The sequence below is a fragment of the Tupaia chinensis genome, unplaced genomic scaffold (assembly GCF_000334495.1).
Source record: "Tupaia chinensis unplaced genomic scaffold, TupChi_1.0 Scaffold000682_1, whole genome shotgun sequence".
In the NCBI taxonomy this organism is placed as follows: Eukaryota; Metazoa; Chordata; class Mammalia; order Scandentia; family Tupaiidae; genus Tupaia; species Tupaia belangeri.
The window spans coordinates 407,685-423,050 of NW_006160205.1; the positions used below are offsets into that span (position 1 = coordinate 407,685).

General features: G+C 39.7%; 1 protein-coding gene across 1 annotated transcript in view; it reads right to left on the bottom strand.

The window, feature by feature from the left end:
• The window catches only part of MITF (melanocyte inducing transcription factor), a gene marked incomplete in the record, with an annotated part of 266,669 nt that overhangs the window by 3,271 nt on the left and 248,032 nt on the right, over window positions 1–15,366 (bottom strand). Inside the window, 3 exon segments of the mRNA XM_027776541.1 lie at window positions 2–277; window positions 5,757–5,904; window positions 9,165–9,240. Of these exon segments, the coding sequence (XP_027632342.1) occupies window positions 2–277; window positions 5,757–5,904; window positions 9,165–9,240 (500 nt within the window).

The window sequence follows — 15,366 nt, forward strand, 5'->3', positions numbered from 1 at the left end:
TCAGGATATCTTCCAGTTTGGATCCCATTTTCGTGGGGACACTATAGGGTGGGTTGCTCTCAGTCCCAGGTCCGAGGTTGTTGTTGAAGGTGATGGTGCCATCTGTGAGATCAAGGGTCGTCGTACAAGTCAGGTCAGTGTGATGCTGAAGGAGGTCTTGGTTGCAGTTCTCGAGAACGGGTTCTTGTTTGATGATTCGATTCACCAGATCTGGAGAGCAGAGACCCGTGGATGGAATAAGGGAGAGTCCATGAGCTCGAGCCTGCATTTCAAGTTCCTACAACAAAAGTGAAATCAGACACTGAAGTAAGTGAAGCATAGGGTACTTGTAGGGCTGTGAGTGAGGATGCATGATAGCACAACGGCAGGGACATGCCATTATGTGTTTGTCCCAACCCGTAGAGCACACTACACCAAAAGCAAACAGTAAATTATAGATTTTAAAGAATCATGACATGTCGGTGGAGGTGTATCAGTTCCAGTGAATGTACCAGTCTGGTGAGGGAGGCTGCATGGACCACTGAGAGGGTCTGTGCATCAGTGGGTATGTGGCATATGGGAAATCTCTGTAACTTCAACTTGATTTTACTGTGAACCTAAAATTGCTCTAAAAAAAAAAAAAAAAAAGTCTGTTAGAAAAAAAAAATCAGAAACTTCAGGGGAAAAATGTATTCTCATAAGTTTTTTGCTTTTTAAATAAATAAATTCTATATCTCCTAAAGACTAGTTGAGGGGCCAGCAAGCAGCATGATAGTTAGGATACTGGGCTCCCACATGACTAACCACGGTTCAAGTCCCAGATCAGTGGCTTAAAAAACATGGTGCATTTGAGAGCATGTCCAAAATCTCAAGAGATGAAGAGAAGGAACTGCGGCATGGCCAACCTCCTGGGGATGATTTCTCTCTCTTTCCACTCTGTTTCTCCTTCTCTCTCTGTCTTTCTCTACAGAGTGTATGTGCCCTGAAGCAAAAAAAATAAAAATAAAAAAGATTAAAAAAAGGGAGTGAGCAAGAAAGAGAGGGAGAGAGACAGTCTCTTACAGATATTAATGCTCACAATGAGGATAAGTTACAAAATATAAAAATAAGATAAAATGTGATTTAAAAAAATACAGTTGGGGACCAGCAGGTGGCATAGTGGTTATGGCGCTGAACTCCTAAATGCCTGACCTCAGTTCAAGTCCTGGACCTTGAGGCTTGAAAGTCATGCCAGGCATGTGTGTATGCGTGTCCAAAATCCCAAGTGGAACATGGAGAAGGAATTGTGGCATGGCCATCCCCCTGGGAGGTGATTTCTCATTTTTCTCTTTGTCCTTCTGTGTCTCTAGCAGGCACACGTTCCTTATAGCAAAAACTTTCCTAAGGGGAAAAAAAAAGACCAAAAAAATGGGACTGGCCAGTCATAATGGTTATGTTGCTAGACTTCCTTAGTCAACCATGGTTTGAGTGCCGGACCCAACAGCTTAAATTCAAGCCAGGTGCGTGTGCATATGTGCCCAAAATCCTGAGGGAAGAATGAATGAGAAGGGATTACAGTTGGCCATCCCCCCAGGTGGTGACTTCTTGCTTTCTGTCTCTCTGGTGACTGCACATGCCCTATAGCAAAAATCTCTCTAAAAAAGATGTACATATGATTAAAAAAATGTTAAGTAAATAAAGAGTATGATAGTTTCCTGATACCTAAATTGTGCAAGGAGATACCTAAGAGTCTCCCAATGAACTCACAAAGCACTAAAGATTCATTAGAATTTCAAGAGAAATAGCACTAATACCTCGAGAACTACTAAACACAAGATAGTGCTCAGTTTCAGCATCGGATTGTGCTACGTACGTTCATTTTCCTGAGAGATTTTTGCTGTAGGGTGTGTGTGCTCACCAGAGAGACAGAGAGAGACAGAAAGTGAGAAATCACCGCCCAGGGGAATGGCCATGAAGCAATCTCTTCTACTCATTTTCCTCCCGGGATATTGAGCGCTTATGCACATGCACCTGGCATGAGTTTTAAGCTGCCACGTCCAGGTGGTCGATTACATGGGAGTCCAGTGATGTAAACATTACGCCACCTGCTTGCCCCATGCTACATACTTTTCAATCCCATTATATGTAAAGCAGGGTTTCAGGAGATCCAGCTGTGGTGACTGGAAAAAAAAATGTAAAGTGCTGCATGAAAATCAGTGTGGAATGAGAAACAAGGGTGGCGTTATCTAATCTGATTCCAAGGTTTTTGGAAGCTGTGCAGTGCCCAACAGACACATAAGATTTCTTTCTTTCTTTCTATTTATTTATTCTTCAAATGATCGATAAGTTGTTAGGATCGAGATGCTTAATAAGTTTTTTAGATCTGACGTGAATGGTAGGTATTTCTTTTCATCTAGGAGGGTACAGTGAATAGTTACTGAGACACTAAAGGTACTCTGAACTCAAAGAGTAGTTAGTGATGGCAATAGTTGTGAAGGTTGTACAGAAGCAGATAAAGTTCGAGAAGCATCAAGTAGACCATCTAACCATGGCAAAGAGAAAGTACCTTCTTTTTCTTTTTAGAGAGATTTTTGCTATGGGGCACGTGTACTTGCACTTGACAGAGAGACAAAAGAGACAGAAAGAGAGAAATCATGCCCTGGGGGGATGGCCACACCTCGATCCCTTCTCCTTCATTCTCTTCTTGGGATTTGGCCAGGTCTGGGACTTGAACTATAGTCGGCCATGTGGGAGTCCAGCGACATAAGCATTATGTCATCTGTTATTCCCGGGAAAGTTTTTTTCTTAAATTCGCTAAGTAAGTTCTCATCTATAAGATGAACAGTTTCCTCCTATATTTTCTTTACATATCTTCCTATAATGGGCTAAAGTATAGCCCCTAGAAATAAATATGCTGAAGCCTTAACCTTCAACCTTGACTGTCTTTAGAGACAGAATCTATAAAGAGAAAATTCAGTTAAAATGGGGTCATACAAGAGGGCCCTAACCTAATAGGAATGGTATCCTTGTAAGAAGAGATGAGGACCCTGTCTCTGTGACGCAGTTGGAAGCCTACCAGACTAAAGTGTTGGAAGTCACATGGTTCACTTGAACTGTGGTTCAAGTCCTTGGCCCTGATGACCTGAAATCCTGGTTGCTAAGTCCATGCCCAATATTCTGAAAAGCTGAAGGTGTTGATAAAGGGGATTTGACATGATCAGACCCCATTGAGGATACTTCTCTTTTAAACTTTTATGTACATGTACACACTATTATGTACTATTATGAATAATAGAATAACATAATGTAAAACAAAATAAAACATACTTCCAACAAAGAGGAGATTAGAACACACACAAACAGAAAAAAAAAAAAAAGGTAATGTGAAGACACAGGGAAAAGATAACCATCTACTAACCAAGGAGAGAAGCCAAAAAGGAATGAACTCTGCCGATACTCTGATCTTGGACTTCTAGCCTCCAGAACTGTGAGACAATGACTTTCTGTGGTATAAGCTGCCTTGTCTGTGGTACTTTGTTACAACAGTACTAGCAGAACAATCCACTTCCTAAGTCACTAACTCCCCTACTGAGTCATTTCAAAATGAGTTCCAAACCAGCTCATTCCCCTTTCCCATCTGCATAACCCTGTATACTTCTAAAATGAACTGTAGCAACCCCAATCGATTCTCAGGTTGTCCATTTTTATATTGCCAATGCCATCCTTTCTTATGTTTGTGAAATATTAATCAATATTAAGCAATAATGAAATATTAATAGGATATATTTTTGAAATAAGCCAACTTCTCTCATCAAAGAGGACACTATCTCCACCTGACATAGCCCCTCAACCTTTGCCCACAAGCTTAGAAACATGTGGCTGAAAAATCATGCTTAGTCTATTGAAAGGCTGTTGGATCTGCCAGATCCTTCTCGGGATACAGTATGAATGAGAGACAAGAGCTTAAGATGTCACACAAGTATCTGTCTGTTCCTTAAACAACCTCCTGGAAACAAAGTCTCTCCAGGCAAAATTTTAAAGCCCTGGGCTGTTTAATAAAATGGCAGTTCCACTGATATTAAGGCTTCATGCTCTATCTTCTGTGAAAATTTTTGCATGCATCACTTAGACTGAAAATGAAAGGAAGCCCTTAGGCCCAAGTAGAAAACATGGACTCTTGTAAATCTGCACCAACATGCTAATAAAACTAGCAGTTCTGCACACGCAGTTTGTCTTTTCAAATAAATAAATAAATAGTCAGTTAAAGGGGCAAATGTCTTACTCTGATCCTTTGTTGTTTAATTAAAAATGTTTATCAGCTGATTAAAGCATTACCTAGATTTCCAAATAAGACCATAAATCTCATCTAGAGAACTCTGGCTTCACTGCATCTCAGAGCTTTCCTAATTAATAATGTTTTCTATGATATGCAAAAGTTCTAAAGGCTGCCTCACACTGTCACTGGAAGAAAACCAAGTTACCATCACCATGGAATTTCCAATGCACATAGCTGACAATATCCGTATTTCACATGAATATACATGTTTGGAACCTTAAAATAAGTCTTATCTTTCCAAATAGTTATTACATTTTGATACTTGTATAAAAAATAATGCATTAGTAGAAGTTACATTTTTAAAAAAAAATTTTTTTAGATGTTTTTGCCTTAGGGCATGTGTGTTCACCAGAGAGAGAGAAACAGAGACAGTGAGAGAGAAAATGAGAAACATCCCAGCAGGGATGGCCACAGTGCAATACCTTCTCCTTCATTCTCCTCTTGGAATTTTGGGCACGCATGCACACAAACCCAGTGTGTGTTTCAAGCTGCTAGATCCAGGACTCGAACCGAAGTTGGCTATGTCGGAGTCCAGCAAAGTAACTGCTACACCATCTGCTGGCCCCAGTACAAGTTGCTTTTAAAACTAGGTTCAAGAGATTAAATATCTATAGCTATTATTGAAGAGACAGGACATAAAACAAACAAAAAACAAAGAAAGTGGGGAGATGAGAAAGGAAGATTTTGAAATAATAGGTAACCTTTGCTTCACTGTTCAGATTCTAAAACGCATCCCTGGAGAAGAGCCGCCCTTCACTTCCCTGCCCCACGGCTGAGGATGGCTGCAGTGAATGAGAGATGTGAGGTCTCCAAGTGAGAAGTACTGTGGAGATTCAGAAGATTGGCAGAGCCCATTATTACAAATGAGTTGCTCTGTTCAATGAGTTCAAGGTCTAGGATGTGCACTGTTAGGGGAAACAGGATGGTCTCTCAAGCATCATACTTTGCACTGCTGTTTCCTAAAACAGCCCCATAAACAGCTGCACTGGAAACCTGAAAAACAGCCCTTTTTCTATGACAAAAATCTAGTAAAAGATGTGTCGATCTACTGAAGAAGTTACCATGTCATTGATTCTTACGGGTACACTGTGTTAAAAGTCAGAAAGGAAGTCAAAGTCACACTTGCAAACTTCTTCGACTGTTAATAGGCAGTTCTCGAGGCCAGGTTTAGAGTTAATTGTGTTCTTAGATTCAGCACAAGAAGCTGATACTAAAGTGGGATTTCCATCTCCTGCTTCCAGTGGCAAGTACGCGCACTGAAACGGAAAGTACTGCACGTGATGATTTGGGGGTTACCAGTGAAGTTTTACAAATAAGCAAAATCACAGATAATAAGTCCATGAATAATAAGAATCCACTGTTTTAGGATCGTGCACATCAACTCCCTCATGGCTCATTATATTCTTTCTCCCATCTTACAGTGAGGAATATGAAGTGAACTTGGTGCAACACACACCCCTACCTGAATTCTGAGCAACAAATGCCGGTTGGCATGCTCCAGCTTCTTCTGTCGGTTTTCAAGTTCTTTTGCACGTTGTTGTTCTCGTTGTAACTTTCGGATATAGTCCACGGATGCTTTTAAAATGGTTCCCTTGTTCCAACGCATGTCTCTGTGATGAATATGGAGGAAAACAGACAGAAGAAGCTATGGTTAAAAACAAAGATCCCACTATTTGATTTTTTGCAATATACAAGTAGCGTTCTTAGATTTGGTTTTGTTTTGCCTTGTTTCATCATGAGTTATCATGGGTAACTTATCTACTCCCTTTGTATCTACTTCTTCATTTACAGAAGTGTGATCTTACACTTTCACGAGCAGCCTCACGGGTACACTACTAGAATCTCAGGAAGCATTTTTCGTGAATGTATGAGAAAAATTCAGAACACAATTCAAACAGCAGAGTTGGCACTGTGTTAAGGGCTTAACAACAATAATAACTATCTTTCCAAAGCATTTCTTATGTCCGTGGTATGCTTTAAAGTATCTTTTTTTTTTTTTTAAGACATAGATTTTTACTATTGGACACGTGCGCTTGAGAGAGAGAGAATGAGAAAGTGAGAAATCACCCGCCACGGGGCATGGCCATACCACAATCCCTTTTCCTCCATTCTCCTCTTGGGATTTTGGGCACACACATGAACCCAGTGTTCAGTTTCAAGCCTCCAGGCCTGGGACTTAAACCACAGCTGGCCATGAGGGAGTCCAATATCTTAACTATTACGCTACCTTGTGGGCCCTGTTTTAAAGTGACTTACAACTAATTTAATCATAACAATCTCGACAGATAGGGAGTAATATCATCCCTATTGTACTGGTTGGAATCTAAGGCACAGAGAGGGTTTGGTCATTTTCCCAAGGTCACAGAGCTATGAAGTGACAGCCAGGAGGCTCAAAGAATTTGGTTCTAGACTCCCTGGCCAAAACCACTATACCATTCTTTCTCTTATTTTACCAAATCTTCTAAACAACTAGACTAGGTAAGAACATACGGATGACCTCTTTTTTTACCAGATGAGAAAAACATAAAAAAAAATTTCTCAAGGACAGACGCCTGCTTGGAATTTCAATCCAAGCAGACTGAGTGTAGTGCCTGTAAGGTCAAAGTCAGTACAGGTCTAATGTATTTGTACAGGAGAAAATTAAGAACGCCATTAACATGCAGGTGAAAGTGCTTTAGACCATTTAGAACAGTCCAGAAAAAATGATAAGGAGTGAACCCATAATCACATAGGTAATAATTCTGTGGCTTTACATTAATCCGTCTTCTTTCATGGACAGCATTTACCATGATGTCAACAATGATGATGAAAACAGAAACAGCCTGATGTGTGGAAAACCATCTACCCCATGATCTACTCTGAAGTATCAGGTGAGACGTGTGAATGGAGGGCCATTAAAACAAGTCACTGAGTAATTGATCCTCATATGGGTTAGATGAAGAACAAAACAGAAGTTCTCCCATGAGAGGGACAGTAACAGCCCCCAGAAAATTCCCTGGGGTTGGTCCCTGGAGCCTGAGCACCAAAGATGGCAACTAACGGAGGTATCCTGAGATACGCAGAATGAGCACTGAGACCCAGTGTACAGGCCTCAAGTCAAAGTAACAGAAACTTTGACCAGAGAGAAATGTAATGATAATGAATGAAGCCTTGCCTAGGCAGGAAGGTGAGAAACCACGTCAGGTACATTCAAGCAGCCATTTCGTTTTTAAAAAGTGATAAAATTATTTTGGGTTTGGCTCTTTTATGAGATCCAATCAACTAACTTTTTTGAATAAGCGTCTAACCTGAAAGAAAGTTTTTTATTTTGTCTTTTCTTCTTCATTTTTTTTTTTAAATGAGAGTGACCCTTCCTTCATACAGAAGTGTCTACAGATCCCCAATATATGAAATCGACAAAAGCAAGCTGGCTCTGGGGAAAGTGAGGGCCTGGGACTCAGACTATAATCATTAGATCCTGTCCTTATGGCAGCCCCAAAGCACATTCTAGAAACTTGGTGGGGGCAAAACACAACACAGATCATAGTCTGTTTTATCTTAAAACAATGCCTACAATTAAAGATCATTATCAACTCAGATTATAAACACTAAGTATTCCCATACAATGGAGAGGGAAGATATGCAAATAGAGGCTTTCACTGCAGCCCCATAATTTTATAATATGTTACTAAAGAGATTCACATGCTACAGTTTAAAAGAATATGCTAAAAAGTGAAAGCTGATAAAGAACAGGAAAATGGGAATTCAATTTCAACTATCATGCAAGACTGACTATAGGAAATGAAGGTCACAGCCCTTTAGTAGGATAAATTTGTGCTGCAGAACTGAGAATTTGAATGTTTTGAGTTTGAAAATGCTTTCCCTTCAAACCCAGGAAAGCAAAATGTTGAAGATGGAAACTGCTTGCACATTTTATCATAACCACCTCACAATAGGTAATGGTTTCATTTTATTTTGGTACAAATTCCCTGACAATAATGTGAATAGCACATTTAATAAGCCTTGCATGAATAATGCTTGATTTCATCTTTACATTTTATTAGGTAGCTAAAAGGTCATATTCAAAGGCTAATTTCATAGCATGCCTGTGGGGGCCATTAAAATGTATACATTCTCTAGCCCCTTACTTCAAATGGGCCAATTTCTAATAGATAAAAATTGTGTATTTGTGGCCTTATTTGCTGACAGTGCAGGTAACACTAAGCCTGGTGGGAAGGACGTGAACAAATGATCTATATGAACCTTACCTTTACAAGTGCAGGGTGAGGGTGGGCGGGGGAAAAAGTAGGGCTAAAAGATGAAATCCGAATTAGCTGACCTGTACTTAATAGGATTAACGATTACTCTTTTTTTTTTTTTTCTAGCTTAGAAGACCATACAAAGAATATGCAAGTTTTCATAAAGACAATTGACCTTTTGTCTGCTGAATATCATTAAATTTGAAGTCTGCAGTATCCACTCATCGGGATCTATTTAGAAATACCGCACAAGTCCAAGAACAAATACGTAACGCATCTTGCTTTACCAGCCACTAAGACCTCTGAACTATGGGAACTCTTAAAAGAATGATTTTTTCTGTAGCGAGGTATTTGTTTGCCAAGGATTCTCAGATTTCAGAAAGCCACCTAAAGTTAGCCTAAAGCTAACTATCTTAGGTCCAATAATCCTTTGTACAACACAGTGCATTTATTTTAAATTTTAGTTTGATAAGACAAGCCAAAAGAAAGGTGTAAGAAGTATTTAAGAATGAAACCAAAGGGAAAAGGGGGACTTTTTGCCTCTAGTTTTTTCAAGCACGTTTCTTGCAACATATGGAAAAAATGAAGGTATGAAAAATATATGATGCAGATTAACATGCAATTGTACTCACGGATCATTTGACTTGGGAATCAAAGTACCTAGCTCTTTAATGCGGTCATTTATGTTAAATCTTCTTCTTCTTTCAACTTCAAGAAAAGAGCACAGGAAAGGGCTATTAGTAACAGCTCCATATATGCATTTAGTACATCTCATTAAAGGCGTGTGCATAATACATTAATATTCACCAGGTCAGGATAGTGTAAACCTGAACCTATTTTTCCCACTCTTTTCACATATTTTTAGTATTAAGGTTAAGGCGCTTTAGAAAATGAGCTACTTTTGGATTGAACTTTATCATTTAAAAAGCCCTTAGATAAACAATTTCTCATGTGATCCTGTAACAACCTGCAATCATCTGCTTTCCTCACTTTGAAATGATCAAACTTCTTTGGAGACCTCGAGCATGTGGTGAGGACACCCAGCCCAAAGTCAACCCTCACCCTAAAGGATCAGTGGTTGGCTAACAATTCTGCAAAGGGCCAGATAGTGAATCTGTGTGGTTCTATGGGCTACACAACAAAACTGAGACTATTACCTAAGTATTTACATACCAGAGAGAAACAAACTTCACGACTTTATTGACAATAGTCTAACTAACTGAGTCCTTTTTTTTTTTTTTTTTTGAGAGGTTTTTGCTATAGGGCACATGTGCTAGCCAGAGAGAGACAGAGAGACAGAAAGCGAGAAATCACTCCCCAGGGGCGATGGCCACGTTATAGTCCCTTCTCCTCCATTCTCCCCTAGGGATCTTGGGCATGCATGCACATGCACCCAGCATGAGTTTAAGCCACCAGGTCTGGATTTCGAACCGCAGTTGACTACATGGGAGTCAAGTGACATAGCCACTGTGCCAATTGCTGGTCCCAAACTGAGTACATTTTTTTTTTTTTTTGCAATGCAAGTCTACTAATGAAAGGCATTACAATCTACTTATGATACGAAAACTTTTCATGTAATTTTCATATCATAAAATTTTCTTCTTTATTCAACTTTCTGTTTGTTTGTTTGTTTTTGGTTTTTTTTTGCCATTGGATGCATGTGCTTCATGCAGAGACAGAGACATATAGAGAGAGGGTAAGTGAGAAATCACTCCCCTGGGAGGGTGGCCACATTGTAATCCCTTCTTTTCCATTCTTCTCTTGGGATTTTGGACACTCATGCATGTAAGGCTGGGTGTGATTTTTTTTAAGCAACAGGGCCTGGAACCCCAACTGTGGTAGGGCATGTGGGAATCCAGTGCTTAACTACCACACCACCTACTGGCCCCAGATGTTTAAAAATATACAAGACAATCTTAGCTCCTGGGTCAAGTAACAACCCCCTACACTCTTAACTCAGTGACAACCAATAGAAATAGCATGTATGTTAAACTTAACATTTTCTAGTAGTCATATTAAAAAAAGGAAGAAGAAATTTATAAAAATCTTGCACTTTACTAAAACAATTATAGTCAAAATATATCATCATAGAGTTTTAACACGGAGTTGACATAAAAACTTACAAAGTAGGTATTTAGAATTCTGCTTTTCATACTATAATCTTGAAACTCAAGGTGTATTTCATACTTGGAGCACATCACAATTTGGATCAGCCACTCTTCAAGGGCTTTAATAGGCACAAGTGGCAATGGCTTCTATTTCGGATAAAGAACGTAGGGCCAGCATTTCTAACTACACAGTGCATCTTTCCAGCACCCCTATGGTATAAATCCAGTTGTATGCTCTACTAAATTATCATTTTCTTATGGGAAGATTAAATAATAAGGCGTAGGATCATTTACTTGGTCTAGCAAATAAATTTCAAATAATTGAAGCTCTAATAAAGTGTTAATATTTTAATTTAAATATCCTAATAGATATTTATATTTGACCCACTCATATTTCATACACTTAGTTAAGTAATATGATTCATTGCTTTCCCAATATGAATCATAGTTTATCTTGGTTGAGTGATTATTTCCATCATTATATTGATTATACATATCTATAACCAAGTCATTATTAGACTTTTATAAAATTGAAATACAAAGTGATGGCTGATGATTCTAGAAATATTCTTAACTCCCTGATCCATTAGTTATACCATCCTTCAAAATGCTCAAGCATAACAACTTTTTTCCCCAAACATATAATACTCATAAAAATTCAAATAATACTGAAATACACAAAATGAAATAAAAGTCCCGTATGATTCACTGTTAAGTTTCCTATGTAGCTCTTGTGATTGTTTTTATGCTCTAAAAATAAATATGCATGGGGACCCACAGATGGTATAATGCTTATGTTGTTGGACTCCCATATAGTTGAGCACGGTTCAAGTCCTGTATGCACGCACACCTGGCGGCCAAAACTTCCTGCTGGGTGTGCACGCATATGTGCCAAAAATCCCAAGAGAAGAATCAGGGAGAAGGGACTGTAGTGTGGTCATCTCCCCTGGGGGGTGATTTCTTGCTTTCTGTCTGTCTCTCCGGCGAGCACATGCACCCTATAGCAAAAATCTCTCTTAAATAAACAAATAAATATGCATGCAGTGGCACAGTCCTTGGAACTCTTCTTGGTCTCCATTCATTCCTGGTAGTCTCATGGCTTCGAATACCATGTTTACATTGATGATTCCTATATTTCTATTCTAGCCCTGGATTCCACATCCTTATGTCAAACTGACTACAAGATGTTCCCATACAGAGATCTAACATATAGCCCAAACAGTCTGAAATGGACCTCCTGATCTTTCTGCTCAAATCTGCTCCATCTACCAGCTTAATGGTAACTTATTTACCTAATGGTAATTACACCCTTCCAGTTGCTTAGGCTAGAACCTTGGAATCAATTCTGCATTTGGCTTCCTCTCACATCTTCCATCTGAACAATCAATCAAATCTGCCGACTCTATCTTCAAAGTATCTGCAGAATCTGTTCACTTCCAACCTTCGTACTACCTGCTAGATATCACAGATTCCCTTGCCTGGAGTGTCGTAATATTCTTTCTTAATTGGCAACTCAGCTGCCCTCAAGCTTATTGCCCTTTAGTCTACCTAGAACACAGCAACTAGAGGAAACCTGTCCAAACGTAAGCCAGAGTCTGTCAACTCTTTGTCCAATTGCATCTCATTTTACGTAGAGAAAATGCAAGTCCTTGAGGTGTCTTATAAAGATCTGGAGGGCTCCCATCTTGCTGACCTCATTTGCTACGTATGTCCTAATGTGATTCTCCTGTAACCCCCATTAGCCACACTGGCTCCTTGTCATTTCTTAACCATGTTAGACACATTCCTCATCTTAGCACTTCATATGACTGTTCTCCTTGCTTAGGAAAGGAAAAAACCTCTTCCTACAGATTTCTGAATGGCTTTCCCCTTACCTGGCTCAGATAGTGACTCAAATTTACCTGTGAGACCTCCTTTTGGGTTGTTGGAAAAGACATGACACATTTTTGCATACAAAATCATAAAAAAAAAAAGTTCTAACTTTTCTGACAAGCCAATATAATTGTTTATTTGTATTTCTTCCATGCATAAGAGAGACAGAGAGAGATAGACAGGAGAGAGAGATACACATACACACAGAATCCCTAACAAGTTCCAGACACTATAATCTATCTCTAGTCTGAGTCACACCCATATCACAGGCACGCATGTGCCCGGTTAAATCAAGGAGGTCTACAAACACCAACCCCAGACCCCTCCCATGTGGGTCGGCTGTGAAGAGTATCGTATCTTGTCAGAGTCACCGTCTGGCTGCCCTAGTCATCCTATTTAAAATCCAGCCATGACCATCCTCCCCATCCTGACACCAGATCCTCTTTGTTGCCATTTGTCTCCTCAAAAATAGTCACATACTTCATGCATTCATTCCTCCACTCACTCACTCATTTGTTCATTCATTCACTGTTTACTCATTGTTGTATTCCAAAGAATCTTATGTGCCTGGCACACAGTAGGCCCTCATGAATAAATATGTGTTAAAGAATGGTACATTAGAAGTGGGATTGCACTTAAAATGATCCTGCGTCTGTCTCTTTTCACTTCACAGCATATCGTCTACATCTTTCACTGTCGACATTTAGATGTCCCACATCTTATTTTTAGTTAATTCACTCCTCCAATCATTTATTATAAAGGTGATATATAGCCTTGTAAAAATATCTATAAACATAAAAGTCTACAAAGAAAAAAATAACAGCCAACCCTAAACCACCCGACATGTATGTGCCGGGGGAAAACTGTCACTGAGAAGGGTGACTTCTATCTTCTACCACACACATCCATCCACACACACACAAATACACCCCTTTACAGTATGCTCTTTTCACACAACAGGATATTATACATTTACTTTTCAAGTTGTTCTTCTCACTCAGAAGTAGATGAGGGGTCTTCAAGACAGTCATGAAAAACGTCTATTATTATGAAAAATGAATTGGCTTCAAAAAGTTTTTGCACCAAAAAACCTAGTACTTTAGTTCTATTTTCCATGAACCTTTTTTTTTTAAATTTTTTTAAAATTTTTAAATTTTAAGACAGAGACTTTTGCTATAGGGCACATGTGCTTGCTGGAGAGACAGAGAGAAAGTAAAAAATCACCCTCCGCAGTGGGGATGGCCACGCCGCAATCCCTTCTCCTCTAGTCTCCTCTTGGGATTTTGGGCACACATGCACTTGGGTCTGGCCTGAGTTTGAAGCTGCCAGGTTCGGGACTCAAATCACATGAGACCATATGGGAGTCCAGTGACATGACCATTATGCCGTCTGCTGGTCCCACTTTCCATGAACTTTTGAAGTGTCCCTTTATGGTAGATGATTCCTGACTCAAATGTAAGTGCCTATGGGTAGAAAATCTGTTGTCTGATTCCCTCCTCTAGAAAGTAATTCAAAAGGGGAGCTCAGGGGCCAGCAGTTGGCATGGTGGTGAAGGGCACTGGACTCCCACATGGCCGACCATGGTTTGGGTCCTGAACCTGGCAGCTTGCTTTCTCATTTCTCTCTCTCTCTCTCACTTACTCACTCACTCACTCTGTCCCTCTCTGGTCAAATTAAAAAGTAAATCAATAAATGGACAAATACAGTTAAATAATTTTTTAAAAAGGGGAGGAGCATAATAAATAGTAGTGGCCAAATAATTGAGGAAGTAATTGTATTTTTGGGTATGTTTTGGCTAGTATTCTTACAAGATAAATTACTAGGAGAGGAAGAGCTGGGCTGAGGGGCAATCTAACTTTGCCGGTTAATTTCAAATGGCAGATGAGACTGTAAGGTTGGTTTATGGCCTCAAAACATGAGCTAATCTTGTTTGCACTTTACTGACAACTTTGAACTTGAGAGTTCAGGTGCCTAATTAAAGGTGTATTTTGTTTTCAACAAGAGCCAACTTAGTTTTCCACTTCTCAGTTAAGTGAAGCTTTGGCAGTTGCCTAATTATCTTATTTCTAAGGTGTTTTAAAAGAAGAACTATCTAAACAGTAAAGTTACTGGCAAGCTAGAGGGGCCCTTGGAAATATTAGTCCAGATCTTTTGATTAAATGAAGGCAGAAAGCTTCTCATATTTGAAATGAAAACTGGGAAATGTAGTAGCTATTAAAAGTAAAAACAGATACCCTCAGGGACCCAGCAAATCCACTTCTCAGAACCTGCTAAATGAGAGAAACAAACTCTTCTGTGCATGAAGAGGCACATATAAAATGTTCACCCTGGCGCTGTTCATAAAAGAGAAAAAACAGGAAGGACACAAACCCGCAGCAGTTTGGAACCACTAAATTTCATACAGTCACACTGTGGAGTACTGTACAATAGTTTAAAGAAGTAGACGGATTTGAAGAGTTTTTCATAATATGGCATTCAGTTAAAAAAAAAAGAGAGAGAGAGAACCAGCAGTTAGCGTAATGGCTATGTCGCTGGACTCCCACGTAGCTGACCACGGTTCACGTCCCGGACCCGGTGGCTTAGAACTCACACCAGGCACGTGTGCGTGCATGCCCAAGATCCCGAGAGGAGAATGGAGGAGAAGGGATTGCGGCGTGACATCCCCCCTGGGGGGTGATTTCTCGCTTTCTGTCTCTATGTCTCTCTCTGTCTGGCGAGCGCACGCACCTTATAGAGAAAACCTCACCTCTCCAAAAAAAAAGAGCAGCACGTCCAGCAGATGGCATAATAGTTACATTGCTGGACTCCCACATAGCTGACCTCAGTTCAAGTCCCGAACCTGGCAGCTAAAACC